This window comes from Papilio machaon, chromosome 11, assembly GCF_912999745.1.
Source record: "Papilio machaon chromosome 11, ilPapMach1.1, whole genome shotgun sequence".
In the NCBI taxonomy this organism is placed as follows: domain Eukaryota; kingdom Metazoa; phylum Arthropoda; class Insecta; order Lepidoptera; family Papilionidae; genus Papilio; species Papilio machaon.
In genome coordinates, this window is record NC_059996.1 from 2,183,654 (window position 1) to 2,201,704 (window position 18,051).

General features: G+C 31.4%; 1 protein-coding gene across 1 annotated transcript; it reads right to left on the reverse strand.

Annotated features, from left to right (window-relative positions):
- Nucleotides 1-7,870: 7,870 nt before the first annotated feature.
- On the reverse strand, nucleotides 7,871-13,001 carry LOC106708651 (gustatory and odorant receptor 22). Its single transcript, XM_014500188.2, has 8 exons — nucleotides 12,917-13,001; nucleotides 12,252-12,350; nucleotides 11,168-11,340; nucleotides 10,448-10,647; nucleotides 9,817-9,962; nucleotides 8,965-9,161; nucleotides 8,273-8,434; nucleotides 7,871-8,023 (listed from the first exon to the last, which is right to left on the reverse strand). The coding sequence occupies exons 1-8, from the start codon at nucleotides 12,984-12,986 to the stop codon at nucleotides 7,871-7,873; spliced, it is 1,200 nt and encodes a 399-aa protein (XP_014355674.2). The 5' UTR covers nucleotides 12,987-13,001.
- Nucleotides 13,002-18,051: the final 5,050 nt, after the last annotated feature.

Here is an 18,051-nt window from a genome sequence, read left to right on the forward strand (position 1 = left end):
ACATTCGCATTCATAATATTAGTAAGATAAGGCTATCTCCTAATTTAAATAAGAATCAATTAACTACTAGGACATCTGAAAACACTTTCCATTTGCAACACTATCCTTTTGTTTCTTAGTATCTCGTTTCAAGCACTTTGTTCTTTTCCGCTTTAATTAGGTTTCTCATTGTAATAGTAATTGATTTAGTTTATTAATTCAGTTGCGGAAGATTGAATTAAAGTAGTGGAATAAAACTATGCTTTTTATGTATTTTTATTATATATATTTTTATTATTACATATGTAAAGTCTAAGTTTTATAAATAGAACTCTATTATGTTGACAATATCTCATTTTTTAATATAAATAATCTCAAAATAATAAAGATTAGCTTTTACCCGCGACTCCGTCCGCGCGGAATAAAAAATAGAAAACGGGGTAAAAATTATCCTATGTCCGTCTCCTAGTTCTAAGCTACCCTTCCATCAATTTTCAGCTAAATCAGTTCGATCGATCTTGAGTTATAAATAGTGTAACTAACACGACTTTCTTTTATATATATAGATATAAGATTATTCCGCATGAAAGCAAACTTTAAATGTAATAATAATATTATAATAATAATATATATAATAATTACTTATTGACTCCACGATAATGAAAATAATAAGTTACAATTTTAACGTGAATGCGTCGTCGTTACAAATTGAATTAAACAATTATTCAATTCGCAAACGTTGAAATGAAGATGATATACAAATCTTGAAAGTGCTTTTCGAGTCAGCTCACTTTAGGAATTCGTTTCTTATTGTATCTTACTGAATTACTTACATAATTACAAAATTATTATTTTAGGGATATTAATTCTATTTCAGTGCCTAACTTTAAATATGCTAGTAATAAATGAGCTAGTAGGTTATACTAAAATTATATGGTATATATTATACTAAAAATATATGGTTATATTAAAACCGCTACTCAAAATAAATGGTCTAAATGGTATCCTTTAATAAGTCATACGTCTATATTACAATAACAGACATAGACGTTTCGGCTGCTGATTAATCCATTGCTGTTATTAATTAAAGTTATTAGTCTATTGCTATTAAAACTGACTAGAAGGATAATTCGGGATTGAATGTTTTCAGTCTATCTATAGTTCACAAGGCAATCAATCAGAAGAATAGTATTTACATTATTTTATGAATGAAAACTACATAGAGAATATAAAAAGTAAGTACAAAACGGTAACCTAACAACGCGTAAGAGTGTTGGGTGGTGCGGTTTAACTACCGCCGCAAGATGACAGCATGATGGATTGTCGCACGCCGCCATTACAGAGTTAAAAATAACAACGATATTTTACGCTGAACCGAAATCTTCCGATAATTCAAGCGGTACTGGGACCTACAGATTTTTTTTCAAAATTATAACGAACTAAAATAAAAAAATAAAATATACTGATATTTACTCAGTCAGTCAGTACTTATTTTTCTTGAAAAGTATTTATTACTGATTGCATATTTGATTACCCAACGTTATAATGTCAATAATACATGTTCTCTTAGAATTATATCAAATAATATTCGGAATAACTCAACCTTTCACTGAATAGGAAGTTCCATAGCGCTTTCTGAAGCGGCTTTGATAAAAAGAGGCCACCAACCTCGATTTTCCGATCTATTTTGGTCTTCATTCCTATCAATATATCGTTGGAGGCTTTATTGTGTAAAGGTCAATCAATTCGAATCGCCTTCCTTAATTTTGCGTCAATTCTATATATTAATTGCCTAACATATTAATTCAAGGCATTTCTTTAGGAAAAAGGAAAGAAATTTATTTTTGTTTTGTACCCGTACACAATATGCTATTATACAATATTCGGGAAAATGCTCTATTACGAAGAAGTTTAATGAACATACATTGTTATCAACTTAAGACCCAAATTCAAAATATCTACAAATCATCTATAAACTGTAATGTAACAAGTGACAACAAGATGGCGAATAATAAATACCTGCCTTTTAAAATTATTGGCTGTTAAATGAAAAATTATACCTATCATTTCCTCGATGCCTTTTTGATAATGACTGTTTTCTATGACACCTCGCATAGTATAAAGTATCTTTGCAATCCGTTTCCGTGTTAAGATGTCAAAAATTGCGTTTTTATTTTTATTTTACATACATCAATCCAAATAACACTGGCCTATGTTGAAAATTCAATTTTTCAATGATCACACGACACGCAATCTAAAATAATCCTTTAGATCCCTACCCTTTTCAATAAATCTTAAATCAACAGAGAAACAATCTATGTAGTACGTCACAAATCATATTATACATGGTAATTTTACTTGATGAAAACGTACTTAAGAACGTACGAATAAGTTGTCACTATAAACAATTGAGTATCTCTACGATAAGAAAATATATTTTTCCTTAATAACTTACGTAAATCAATAACTGCAGGAAACTCATTAACAATTGTAAATCAAGATTCAGATGTACCTGTTTATTTCTAAAATTATTTTTGTTAAAAATGTTTCTAAAAATTTTCGCATATCTTAAAATTATAGAAGGTAGAATTGAAATTGAAAGTTGACAGTTGGTTGTAATAAAAAACGTTATAGTCACTAAAAAGATATTACTAACTAAATTCTATGCTTACCTCTAAATTCTAAATTGGAGAAACGTCCTTTTCTCACTTCGATAGGATGGAATCCATCATTGCGGCTTCACGCACATCTCAGGCGTGACATAGCGTTATTAAATACACAGTGAGTAGAATGAAAAGAATGAACATTGTGCCGGTCAATGTTCCACTTGGCTCACTTCAAAGTTTTCACTTATGAACGGGCGGTTGGGATGTTTTTATACAGGGTGGTTATCGTAAGTGCGTGGACGCAGTTAGACACGACCGTCCCGGGCGAGCGACGGCAGCACACTGACAGGGATGCTGTCCGTTGCTACGATACGACACCCGTTCCAACCCCCTGTGGATTGGGCCGCCGCCCTAGACGAGTGGAGCCGCGCAACCTAGTTTTATGTATATGTTACCGGCAAATCGTGTACGCCGCTATTTTTTTATTTGTCCTGACTAATCGTAAAGACTTGGCAAATTGCATATAGAACGAATTCATACACAAATCGATGTGCTATATTTCTATGATATTTCAATACTTTCTAAAGGTGTCGCTTCATTCGCTGTTTCACTACAGATCGCGATCTGTTGGAATCCGATGACATTTCTACTTCCAATTAAATGACACTATTACAAATTGTCGAAATTTAACAAGTTGATTTGTGAATGAATTCGTTTAATATGCAATTTTCCAAGCCTTTACGATTTGCCGGGATAAATTACAAACCGGCCACGTACAAGATTTGTCGGTGACATACAGAAGCCACTGTCTGCGTAATAGCTCTTCAGCTATTTCCTGATAAGCGTCGTTGATAGAAATTTGCGTTTTGCAATATATTTATATGCAACGATCTCTTCTTTTGCAAATTTCGTGTTTTGCGCGATATTGTCTTTAAACTCTGTGATATTTAATGGAAGGAAAACATCGATACTAAACTGAGACTTTTGTAAGTGATTATAAAATAGATGTGCAGAAATTATTTTATTTCATTAAAATTATTTCTCACCGTTTACCAAAATAATTTTATTGTGGTTTACGTATACATTTTTTAACCTCTTTTTCATAACTTTCTTTCTGAAGTGTGCAATTTTATAAATAGACTTCAAAAAGGAGGAGGTTCTCAATTCGTCTGTATGTTTTACCATTTAATTTGCTATTTTTTTATATAACTAGTCATGTGCCCTACGCACATTCTTTATTTATGTATTAATAATGATGTCGCATTATTTCAGATTAGTTTAAAAGTATAGCGTTCAATTATTTAATATGTTTGTGTGACCTTTTCTTTACTTGACTTTTACGGCACCCACGCGGCAACGTTGAATGATGTATTCTTTCAAACGGCCAACACAAACCGAATAGAGTTCAGTTATTTATTAACCTTTTAAAACTTGAACCATATGGGAAACTTTGTTTCGTTACACGATAAAAAGATAAAATAAAAATATTGTAAACTAGCTTTTACCCGCGACTCCGTCCGCGCGGAATGAAAAATAGAAAACGGGGTAAAAATGATCCTATGTCCGTTTCCTGGTTCTAAGCTACCTGCCCACCAATTTTCAGTCAAATCGATTCAGCCGTTCTTGAGTTATAAATAGTGTAACTAACACGACATTCTTTTATATATATAATAGATGTTATAAAATCAATGAACCCAAATGAATTTCGTATGCCACTCCGGGGAAATCGAATGTCAACTCACTCGTTAAAATCAGTCAGCCGTTTAGACTACAGTCACAATGGAATTGACGTACGTACGAAACGACATACATAATGAAAACGAATAAGCCTAAGAAAAACATTACTGTATTGATATTCGTGTTTAAAACTAATTCAAGTAAAAAATATAAATGTTACGACGAATTAATTAATGTAGTAAGATATTATAAAACAAATATTAAATCTTTAAATCAGTAAACTATTGAGCCATTGCCTAGAAACCCCTATAACTAAGTATTAAATATATATCCATGTTCATATTAAGGTCAGTTTCTTATAATAAATGAAATAAAAAAAAAATAATCCAATAAATATTCAACAAGGAAGAATCACAGACTACTCATATGATTTCGTAGAGAGTTCTCTTTTTACTAGACAAATTACGAACATTTGTTCCAGAAAACATAATCACATTGTATGTTAGAGATGCTGGATTATTGCCAGACTATCTAACCAAGAAACACTCAACACAATATATCATAACAGTTTAATTCGACGTTACTTACCCATGCTTTTTTATTCAATTTAAAGTAACACTGCACATGAAAAATTGAATTATTTTTAATACTACGAATGTTCAGAAACATATTTTGTTGCTTCGATTCATCTAATCTAACGCGATCTTTGCGTATTCTTATGCTTTTTGGAACGAAGTTCCTTATCGCGCGTTGTGAAAGGGGGCTAGACGGAAAAAATTCTTACGAAAAGTTGTCTCGACACTTTTTGCTATAGTAAGTATATTAACGACGAATGAGCGCTACTTCACCATGGCAACGACGTGACAATATATAACGAAAATTCATAGAAATAAAATGTACTTCTTGTGAAGACTTAAGTTTTTTTCATAGAATAAACATTGGTTCCTTCACTAATTAATTGAAAGGAACTTCGTTCCATCCGGGTGTCCCAACACACCTCTCAAGTTTTTTTATTCAATTTAAAGTAACACTGTACATAAGAAGTTAAATAATTTTTAATACTGTGAATGTTCAGAAACATATTTTGTTGCTTCGATCTTTGCATATTGTTATGCTTTTTTTACTTTTTAATCTATTATTCAAGTAAGTTCTTATATATTACCAGTGTTTATATATTTGCTATTATTTTCTGCGCAATAACTTTTTCATAAAAACTTTGTAAAGGCATCTATTTTTACTGTAATTGTTGCTATTATAGTTAAAATGAAAGCATATATCTTTCGTAAAGGCCGGCAACGCATCTGCAATTCTCCTAGTGTTGCGGATGTCCATGGGCGTCGATGATCACTTCGGTGTTCGCGCCGCTCGTTTGCCCCCTTCTCATATAAAAAAAAGCTACTACATACATGTTGTATTTTTCATATTTCATGTCGACGAAAATACCCTCTAACATCATCTGTTCAAACATTTTCGTAAGAGAGAACAATATTTCATTTTCATTAATATGTAAAAGGAAACTCTATTTATTTAGTTCACTTACAAACCGTGTATTTAACATGAGATTGAGTTAGGATTTTAATGAATGAACATTCAACTGTACCGATTGTAAAAGAAAATAAAAACATTTCATTTAACTAAGTCTCGTGCGGGAGCATTAAACCGTTGTCTTCCACTGATGAAAATTAAAATAACATATTCTTATCTCTTTCTTTTCAAACAGAAAAAGAGGGAAGACAATATGTTTTGTACAAGTTGAGGTATGGTAATGAGTAGTGTTGCCAGGCGTCCGGATAAAGCCGGACTTAGGTAGGCTTTTTGATTGCGTGTCCGGCCAAAATAAACGGTTGTCCGGCTTTTGTTAGGCTTTTTACATTTCCCAAACGAGAGTGTACCTATTAACACTGAGACAAAATTCTAAATAATACAGGGTGTCCGACCTTTCTACCCTAATGTCCGGCCAAACTGGCTACTCTGTCCGGCTAGTAGGTTTGGCGACCTGGCAACCCTAGTAATGAGTCATTTTAATCATTGAATTTACACTCTTTCTTAGTAGAAAATCTTTAGTAATCCGTGCTAATTAACAAAACCAATTAAAACCCTTTAAAAACAAGTTAAATTCTTTATTTTTCGTAATTTGTCTAAATTTCTGATGAAATCTCAAATTCCGCAATCAATAAGCTTTCATATTCTTTTCAAAGCGACTGCCATAGATGTAAGACGACAATCGTAAGGGTACCTACTCTGTGATAAACCAGCTTTAGATATCTTGCTTTTTTTCTTTACCTATACTTGATTTATTTAATAAAATAAATAATTGCACTTATAATGCCTTGGATAAGGTTTGTGAACGCCTGAGATTTAGACAAATTGTGGTAAAATATGTCATTAGCAGAGTCAGTAAGATCTCTGAAAATTTCCTTCTGAGAATTCAATCCCACAATCTTAATGGTTTATCTTGTGTGCGGGCGCGATAATGTCTTTAGATGGAACAAGTGACTGCCAGAATCTTTAATTGATATTGCACATTGTTGTGCTAAGAATTCGATTTTTGAAATGTTGCTCTAACCGTTGGTTACTGAGACCAAAATCTCTGTATTATCTTTCTACATATATAAAAGAAAGTCGTGTTAGTTACACTATTTATAACTCAAGAACGGCTGAATCGATTTGTCTGAAAATTGGTGGGCAGGTAGCTTAGAACCAGGAAACGGACAAAGGATAATTTTTACTACTACTAATTTTTTATTCCGCGCGGACGGAGTCGCGGGTAAAAGCTAGTATTTGATAAAAGAAATAAAACAAACAAACATATTAAAACCATAAAATTATTTACAAAAAAAAGTCTCTCTATTCTTAAAAGATTTTTTTTCTATGTCCACCAATCGAATTGCTTAGTTACAATACTCAATTAAACTCAATACTCAATTAGATCACTGTATGCATTAAGCTCTGTATTGTAATTTGGTATAAATTATTCTGAAAACGGCTCCAAACTGCCTCAGTGTCTACAATTACATACAAATTACGATGGTATTTCACCTGAAGCCTCGTTAACGATTTACAGATGGTAAATCGAATTCCTTAAAGCAATTTGAATACGAATAGGCCGGAAATCAATGCGTATAAATTTAATTGTGATAATATTACTAGCGATTCTGTATTACAAAAACTTTTGACAGATAGAGGTATTTTAATCCCAGCTAGTTTGTATCAATAAAATCTCTTTTTTCTGGTTCATTAAGAAACAATTTCTTTTAATAATATAACTAGGTGTCGCCCGCGACTTCATCCACACGGGATTGAAAAAAAAACTTAATTAGTATGTTGTATGTTTGTATAACTTTACTAGTGTGTTTTTCCAGATATATGTTCTACATTAATTTAATCGAGATGCCGTTTGGAGACACCTTTTAATAAACATCCATCCATACATCTAAACATTCGTATATTAGTAAGAAATGAGATTAGTTGAACAAAAATGAAACATCAATAGAGGATCACTTAGTCATTATTTTTTATCTTGTGCTGCTATGAAAATACATCACTAAATACTACAGAAACACACAATAACTGTATTATTTTGTAATTAATTCTTTGAATTATTTTTGCTAATCGCTGTTCATATCATCATCGCTTGCTGTAGTCGTCATATTAAAAATTGTATTAACGATTGCTTTTATTGCCCTTCTTGTGCCTTGCCTCAGCAACGTTAACTTAAACTGCATTAGTACAATCAGATATGTAGACATATACGATATGTTCTGAAAGAAAACTTTATTTTAATAAATACTTAATTTAATCTAATGATAATATATTTTAAGTTTCTCAGCCAACATGCTTTTGATGCAATGCATTTGTATCTCTTTTGTTTCTGTTTGTTAGAAAAATATACGATTATTTTGATCATTCGGCGAGGACCTCACCGTGAGGTATAAATGAGCCAAGAAGTCTTGTACAGTGAAATAGTTTTACTTCGTCTGTTCTAACAACTTTTTTTTTTAAATGCTTACCGCTGTAAAAAGTTCACGATTAATATTAGTGAAGCCGTCTAGATTCATAATGGGTGGATTTTTGGCAATAGCTACTAGAAACATTTCAACTTCGCGTTGTGCACTTCGGTCTATTGCTCCCAAATTGACGTTCAACAAGCGAACTTGGAACTCTAATCCCACCTGGAAATATTTATAAAAAACATTTTTTATCAAAAATTATATTCATAGTGGTTTATCTCTTCCATAATTAGGGTTATCTTTGGAAAACAGGTTTAAAAAGTTACATAAAAATTTTAATATGCAGTGCACAAATCACTTGTATGGGAGTATTTAGCCAGTTATCAGTTTCTATACTTTAATTATGCACCCAAAAGACCATACTAAGTGACTTCATAAAACATTATTTCATTATTAGACACATGGCTTATGAATTAACGCACTGTACTCGTATTTTTAACATAATGTTGGTAAGAAACGGGATTCTTATCACGATTATTATGTTTGAGCTAGCGTATAAACTACGAAAGTTTAAAGTTAAACTCTGATTCAATTTACGAATATTGAGATTAAATTACTAACTACGCTAAAAAAAACAAACGTAACTATAAAATAAATAGAAAAAAATTAAAGTCAAGCTACAGGCTTGAAAAAAATAAATCACTAAAAGTCAGAAACGAAAAAATAATGTACTAAAATATTATTAAGTTAACCTTTCTTGAGGCGTGGTACGCTTCATTACATATGATGAAAAGAAGGGTCATGCAGTAGCCGACTATAACAAATAATCCCATTTCCTTATAACTGAGGCCGTGCTCTAATATCTCGGAAAGAGAACCGTAGAGGGAAATTATTGTCGTGAAGAAAATAACCATGCAATAAATACCGTACATATTCGAATACGCTCGCCCTGAAAATAAGAAACTTACGTAAATAGATTTCTGTAGACATTTATCATATTATTCAATACACGCAATTTTTTTTTTATTTTTTTTTTTTTTAAAAAAAGCATTTTTTCGAAACATTTTTACTCACTCTGCAATAAAAAAGCTAACATAACAGTAGTTTCTAAGTTTTTAACCGACTGATAAGATAGCAATCTTTTTTACCCGATTGACAAAAGGGTAATGTTTTACAGGCGTATGTAGATTTGTTTTTATATACGTATGTCTATTTGTATGTAACACCTTTGTGACAGCCTAAAGTTAGAGTCCAACAACGGAACCTATTTTAAAGAGTGAGGAGATGTCATTCGATTCGACTTCTAAATTAGTGAAAAACGTGTTCGAATCTCACTCACTATTTTAACTTTTTCAAATCATTTTTTGTGATGTTTTCCAGCAAGTTCTAAATTCAGAAAATATTACACAGTGCAGTTTATCTAGTTAAAAAAACTTTGTTTTAAAAAAAATCAGTAGGATTTTTTTTTGGTCAAGATTAGGTTTTTAAAGTTTATTCGGCGATGAAAATTCATGGCTAAATAAGATATTTTTATAATACTAAGTTGAACCCTTGATTGAATGATTTTAAAAAATGATTTATGTTTTCTTTAATTACTTATTTACCTAGCTGTTGCATCATATGAGATAAGTCCACCCACAGATGTCGATATTGAGCTAGTTTCAAAGCAGGATGCTCCGCCTTGAGTGCTCTGTGTAAGTTTGTTGCCAAACCCTCTGAGGCAGTTCCGAAAGCATTGCAGTTTATGTACCTGTTAAGATACAATTTATAGAAACATACTCAGTAAAGTTACTTATCAAAATATTTAGATATTGCTTAGTGAATTAAATTTTCTTTATTCTTCTTCTAAAATGCGTAGATGTATAAATGTAGAAGAAGACAGAGAGGTGTCCTAAGACCGCGCTAAATCTCCATTTGATCCGTGGTCATTGCCTTGGACTGCGGTCGTCAGTTATGTTGTTGTTTGTTTTAAAATATTGTTATAAAACCATTGTTTTCTAAAAGAACACAATAGAATTTAAAAAATCGTCAATTGTTTTATTTTTAGTTTTGCATCTGTTGGTATAATTTTAATATCTTCTACTATGATTTATTTATTATAAAAAGTAATTTAACATTAAATATAAATTACGCCACGCAAAACCATATAGTTGGTTTGTCCGCGGGTGCGTTGTATACGGTGTGCTCGATCCATACGTATGAGTATACTAAATAAATGCACTAAATATAGAATACCATAATGAACAGAATCCATCCAACATCGCAATGATGTGATAGTAAGCGAACGAATGCCAAAGTTCAAAGTCGTCCTGTAGATAATGTTGGGATAGTATAACAGCAATGCTTAACGTCCATGAAAATATGCAGAGAGCCCAAGTTAATGAATAAAGGTTGGGAAAAATTATTGGCGTTCCCGTAATTTTTAAGTATTTTAGCTGAAAAGATAAGATTAAGGAATGTATTCCTTGACCAATTAAATCCTTATTGTTTTAATTTTATTACAATGTATTGTGTATTCATATTTATGGCAAACTAGCGCTCATTAAATGTGAAAAACGAAATATACATTTTTATACATCTAATATATAAAATTCTCGTGTCACAGTATTCGTTGCCATACTCCTCCGAAACGGCTTGACCGATTCTCATGAAATTTTGTGAGCATATTCAGTAGGTCTGAGAATCGGCCAACATCTATTTTTCATAACCCCCCCATTTTTTTTTTAACTGCGCGCGGACGGAGTCGCGGGCGACAGCTAGTATTAATGTAAAAATTTATATTTCGAACTATTTTTTTCTTTACATGTATTTAATTTCTAAATATTTAACTAGCTTTTGCTCGCGACCAGGTCCGCAAGAAATTAAGTAAAAACCTTGAACGATTATGCGTTTACAATAATTCTAGGTTATTAGTTAAATTTTAGGTTAGTTTTATAAATCGGTTACCAAATTTACCTGATAATGAGTCCACATGTTTTTAAAGATGGCGACTTCTGAACCGTGGCGCCATGACGCAATCGGCAAAAGGAAGTGCGGAATGAGAATACTCAGAAATATTATATTGTAGATCACTTCGTCGAATCGCTTGTTTGAATTATCTTGGAAATTTGTCAATCTCTCCCTGCCAACTAGAACAAGTTAATCTTAAAAAACTAATATACGTAAAAAAAGAGGTAATAAGCAGTATCGTTATTATAAATATAATTTTATAAATAATTAAGATGCTCACTAAGTAAAATTATATCAATTAAGAAAATAATAATTTACTTTTTCGATCCTTATAATTTATTTCTAAAAGTGTATACATAAATATATATGTCATTCTTCTTCATCATCAGCACACTATACGTCCCAACCGAGGGGCTCGGAGCCTACCCTAAGTTATGGGTGACTAGGCTATAGTCAACCACGCTGGCCCAGTGCGGGTTGGTTGACTTCTTCTCAGATATGTGCAGGTTGCATCACGATGTTTTCCTTCATCGTAAGAACGTCGAATAAATGTACATATGTAAATCGTAAATCGAAAAACACATTGGTACATGGCGGGATTTGAACCCAGGACCTGCAGATTGCAAGTCAAGTGCTCAACCCCTGAGTCACCGACGCTTGTTGATGTCATTCTTATAATTTAGTAAATATTACAATAATAACTACAGCCTGCGACTCTGTCCGTGGTATATTTAGGACATTTAAAACATAAAAACTTAATAAGTGATCTATGTGTTTTCCCAGAATATGTTCTACATCTGTGCAAAATTTCATCAAGATCCGTTGAGTTTTTCCGGAGATACATTCAAACAAACATCCATCCATCCATCTAAAAATTCTCATTTATAATTTTAGTAAGATGAATCATCCACATATCTCACTTGTGGAAACAAAGTTACAGATGATATTAAGTATAAATGGTTACACACTGAAAAATATACAGTAAGTACTTTTGTTATAAGAATAATATTTTAAAGGTAGAGTATAGTATTATATTTCATGAGTAACATAAATTGCTACAAAGACGTTAAAGAAATACTGTTTCACTTGCCTTTAACGACTATAATGCATTCTAAACTCCACACTAGATACGCCCATAAAGTTGCCTTCGAGATCCAGTTAAATGTTGTACGTTTTGTAGTTTTACTGTCTGGAAACCATTTTCAAACTTAAATGGTCTTGTTATAAAGCTTCAATTCAAAGTTTGTTCTATTTCAATATCCCTATTATTATAGATGGTTTAATGTCGCAATTATTTCAAATGACGTTTATGAATAGTGTTATCAATATAAATCTAAGTTATGAAAAAAAAATTTATTTTACAATAATAATTAAAATATTTTACCAAACAATTTCGAAAGAGACCAGTACTTCAAACCCAATTCATAAAAATTATACTTTTTTTTAGTAAAAAGAGGAGTCTATTTTAATAGAATAAAATAACCCAAATAATAACTGAAACAAATAGTTTGGTCAGAGCAGTCGGTGACAAATCGTTTGAACCCAGTTTTTTATCCGTTTTAGTAGTAACCAAGCCGCCGATATTTCAACAAACATTTCTTCTTACAAGTCATTTGTACACGCCAGTCTGTATTTAATTTAAGGTCCTTGAATTCGAAATCGTATCACAAGAAGTACTATGCCTGATAGTTTTTGATTGCATGGTATTATTATTTATTTTATGCATTTTGTACGTAAATTCTATGATAACTTTACCTTTAGGCACTCTCATTATCGGCATCACTCCCATAATTTGAAATAGAACTAACAAGGTCTTAGTCGTCATGTAGAAGCTATCATGTTTATCTAACAAAGCCGAATCTTCATCAGTTATTTCAGGACCATAAATATCTTCTGCGTCGTACTCTAAAAATAATTTTTTATTTTTATTCTTTAACTGGCAACCCTAGATTATTGGAAAGTTATTTGCGAAGAAAAGCGATTGTTTTTAATTATCCATTTATTCCTTTATTAGGTTCAGCTTTCACACTATTCTGTTAGTGTGTGTGTACTGTTTTGTGTACGAACGCAAATTAATTTGCATGAACTAAGAAATATCTATAAAAGACTTCATTAAGTCATAATATAACACATATACCTGGTAATTCTTTTCCGTTTCTGTTTTTAGGTTTTTCCTTCTTTGGGATATCTTCGTTTTGCTCAACATTATAAATCGGAAAGTTGTTGATAATTATATCACGGTTCATAATTCAGTATATCTAATAACTTTAGTGGATTTTAACAAAATTAAAATGCCCCTGTCTTCAGTAACGTTTGAAGCAAGCAAGTGGTGCAACTTTGAGAGGTTGTGGTAAAACAATATGATGTAATCAATCATAAGCCGCCCTTCCTCGTACTCGGTTATTCGAGGTTGATAATAAAAAGTAATGGAGTATACATAGTACTGTTTTAATTTTTCTGTACGATATATTGAAGCATAAACAATATCACATTCTACTTAATGAAGAACAAAAATTAGATAAAGTTATTAAAAATATTTTAAAGCGTGATGTTTATTAAAAAATTAAACTACTTAATGGTTAATGAAATATTTAAATTTGAAATCGAAGAGCAGACTACGATACATACACTAGCATTCAAAGTCTTATAATAATTTCATAGTATATTTTTACAGAGAAGCTTACTCTAATCATTTCTTTGGTCTGAATTTCTTTGAAAGCGATGTTTTGATGACGTTGCAGCGTCGTTGTAAAGTGATTAATTCATATTTTACGCTTATAACGACTTACAAACTTTAGAAGTCAATAAAAGGGTCATTACAGTCGTTTCGTAAAAGATATCATGAAATAATAGATATTCTTTTATGAATTGTTGATGAAGATTATGAAGTTAATTTTTATCGTGAATTACCATTGCTGAAATTAAGGTATTGGACATATTTTGATCTGTATTTTTTCGTCATTCAGAACACATCAGATGAACGAGATTAGAGTGATTAGGAAGATGAATGTGACTACTGATTGAATATTATTGAATAATATGTTAGACATTTTGATGCATTGTTAAAATTTAAAATAAATCATCATTTGTAAGTTATAAACGTATAATATTTTTAAATTATACTACTATTTGCATTACTAAAAACTAATCTTACTAATATTATAAATGATGAAAGATTAGACGATGGACGAATGTTTGTTAGAAGTTATGTCCAAAATGACTTAACAGATCTTGGCGAAATGTAGTATAGATGTAGAACATAATGTGGAAGAACATATGGGCAATTTATTAAGGTTTTTAACTCTGCTCGGACCGAGTCAAAAGCTAGGACTACATACTTAAGGTAGGTGCTTAAGGTTATCTATGATGTATTCTACATTACTTGTTTATTTGTAATTAATAAAGAGTGGTATATATTTAGCTGAAATTATATTATTATATTCTTCCTATTCAATTTAATTGATCAATTTATTCGTTGTAATACAAGTTTCATAATGTCTACTGTACAATTTTCTAACTATATTTTCTTGACATGTATTTTTTTTATCGCCAATAAAGTATTTGTATTAATTTTATATCCGTTTAAATTAAGATGAAATACTCAAAAATCCCTCATATTTTCACAGGCGGAATCGTAATTAATTCAGCAGTGGGTCGGATGTCGCCATGTGATGTGAAACAACAATGATTCACTTTCGGGACTCGTGTGCGGGAGTAGGTCGCTTTTGTTTTCGTAGCGCTACGTAGCGTTGCCTGTAACACATTTGTTTTCAGACAAGCGTTGGGTTTTTTATGTCATTTTCTGAATTCTATTTACCGAAATATGTTACCTTTTTTTACATATCTATTTAAAACACAGGCTATTTGTTATACAAATTTCTAGTGCCTCATTCTAGAAACCTGTAAAAAAGAATATGCCTTTGGTGCCATGAGAAAGACAAGAATTAACTTAGTGTAAACTTTTCGTTGATGATATTATTTTACTTCGGTAATACATAATTAATATTACTTTAGCTTCCTAGACGTAAAATTTCTAACGACGACAGCGGTTTAAAATGCCATGTGCTTTGTTTAGTTTACATTGTTGGTCGCTCCGAACAAAAAATACGTAACATGTGGTCTTTACTTGCATTTTCCCCGCTTGTTTTTATTTATTTTCAAAAATCGTTTACAGATTTTTGAAAAAAAAAATAAGCCAAGGTTTTTTCGTCTGTTTAATGTTCTTAAATAAACAAAGATAGCAACAGTGTTCCTATTAAAGTGTCACGCCATTTGAAATTTATGGTTACTTACCATTAATTTAATATTACGAAGTTATATATAAAGTCAGTAATTTAGAAACGGTAGCCTGCGGCTTCGTCAGCGCAGAATTAAAAATAGCTTATAATTTTCCCGCGTGCATCACCTACCTTCCAGCCAAAATCGGTCCAGTCGTTCCGGAGATTACCAGGAACAAACGCTGCCTGGACGGACACTGGAGAGACAGACAAAAAAATTAAAATTTGCTTATTGTTATCACCAACGCAAATACGATTATATCATGTATACAACAGATATATAACTTTTTAAAATATTACATCGAGGCACTCCGGTTTTTTTAATACGTTTAAATCTCTTTTGTGTCGGAACGCTGAATGTAACCCGGGCATTCAGATATGTCACTAACACAACCAGTTAGCTGGTTTTAGATTTCTCGACGAATATTCTATTCTACAATGCAAATGTTCAATCTACTGGAAGAATACGATAACGTCTTTAAACTGTATAAAATGACATTGATTCCGACGGGTTGTTGCAAAATTGCGTTTAAAGTTAAAGTCATAGGAAAGAAGCACGTTCGGTATTTGTATACCGAGACGATCAAACCACAAATATTCTTTTCTTGCGCAATGTAACATCACTAAAACTAGATAGAATTTCTTGTGATTGTAGACCGTATTTATTTTGATTTACTTATTTCAGACAGTTTCAGAATTTAATCACAAATTATTCTTTTATTCTTTTTTTATCATTATAAAACCTAATTCAAACTTTAATTACATCTGTAATAATAATTTGAATCATGTTTAAGTCTAATTACTTAACTATCTTATAAAATATATTCTGAAATTAATAATAAAAAGGTACACAATGCTTCGTGTATTGTCAGTTTGGAAATGGCGTCAGGCTGTTCGAATCGTACCTACGAATACGAGAAATTTTCAACGCGTTAACTTGAATACCTCGTTAACGTTTAACAGATGGCGAGATTCGAATATTTCGAAACAATTGTGCGAACACAAGTGTCATTAATTGAAATGATTTATCTTCATTGTAAGGAAATTACTTCTACAAGTAATATAACTTTAAGGTATTTGAACCGATCATTTTTATTAAAGGTAAGTGTAACTTTTGGACGTTTAATAACTATATAATCTTGTTTATTTTACTTATTAACACATATAGTAGTAATAAATAAGAGAGGATAAATAGAAAAAAACGATTTCTTATTAATATAAATCACATTCTACTGTTTAGGATACATAATGATTGTTTTAAATTTAAATGACTATTTTAAAATTTCTGTTTCAATTTCAGAAACGAAACCAAATTCATTTCATCCAACAAGATAAACTCGTTATTCCCGATCTTGTTCTAGAACCTCGTTTTCTTGTTTATACTTCATAAAACTTTTCATCGTCCATTTTGTGTCGTGTCTTTATTAATCATTTCTTTTCAACGATAAATTGAAACCTTTAAATTAATTTCTTCGTATAATACAAGTTTTTATTGAGATTGTCTGGAACAACGATACTATAATTAATGTCACATAAGTAACCCCTACCTCTAAGTATCTTCCTTCTTTTGCCGATAGCATAATGGGGAAGGATATAAATATTGAATCCCGTGGTCATAGATTCGAATATTCATACAGCTATTGTTGCAAACAATATAGTAGAACAAGTTTTAAAAACTTTGTAATGAAAAAAATTCCAACTTTTTTTAGCGAACATAGTATCCTCTATAGAGTAGGACTAGGACAGGAATATGCTTGATGATTAATCAAGTGAATCCAATCTTTATTTAAGTGAAATTAATTTACGCTCAAAGCATTAACATAAAAACAAATACTGTGCACGATGTTTCATTGTTGTCGTCGCAAAACAAACGTGGCAGTAACTAAAACTTTCCATTTGTTAAATTCTCGTCTACTAAATGTTTAGTTGAATTTCATTATGTCAGGATTTTGCTATAAAAAGACGAAAAATAATGTTGAAATTCCATCTTTCAATGGTTAAAAAATGACAAAATTATTTTACGTCAATCTTTTCCTTGAGCGTTTAAGATACAAATTGTAATAGAGATCAAATTTTTCACTTTCATTTAACACTTTTAACACATCATTTATGTACACAAAATGAGTTATAGACTATACATATATATATATATCTATATATATAAAAGAAAGTCGTGTTAGTTACACTATTTATAACTCAATAACGGCTGAATCGATTTAACTGAAAATTGATGGGCAGGTAGCTTAGAACCAGGAAACGGACATAGGATATTTTTTACCCCGTTTTCTGTTTTTCATTCCGCGCGGACGGAGTCGCGGGTAAAAGCTAGTAGACTATAAAAAAGTCCCGTCAAAATCGTTCAAGCCGTTCTGGAGATAATTCATTACAAAAATCTTCTAACTTAATGTGACATTGTGTAATGAGCATAAAATTTTCTCTCAGAATATACCATACTCAATACTATAAGACCACAAAGGACAAGTAAGGCAGTAAGTCCGTTAAATCCTATTATAAAAACAATTGGTGCACGGAATCCTTTTAAATGTCGTAAGTTTTCTTTACAGTGTGCTTAGTGCTACGTGAAAGTTGCTACGTACAGGAGATAAAGTTTTA

What these genes read in the sequence shown, in the direction of transcription:
- LOC106708651 (XM_014500188.2), bottom strand. Translation starts at nt 12,986, where the DNA reads ATGACGACTAAGACCTTGTTAGTTCTATTTCAAATTATGGGAGTGATG. An exon ending in GATGGATTCTGTTCATTATG is followed by an intron (nt 9,963 to 10,447) that starts GTATTCTATATT and finishes GTATCTTAACAG; the next exon opens with GTACATAAACTGCAATGCTT. An exon ending in TCATATGATGCAACAGCTAG is followed by an intron (nt 9,162 to 9,816) that starts GTAAATAAGTAA and finishes TCTTATTTTCAG; the next exon opens with GGCGAGCGTATTCGAATATG.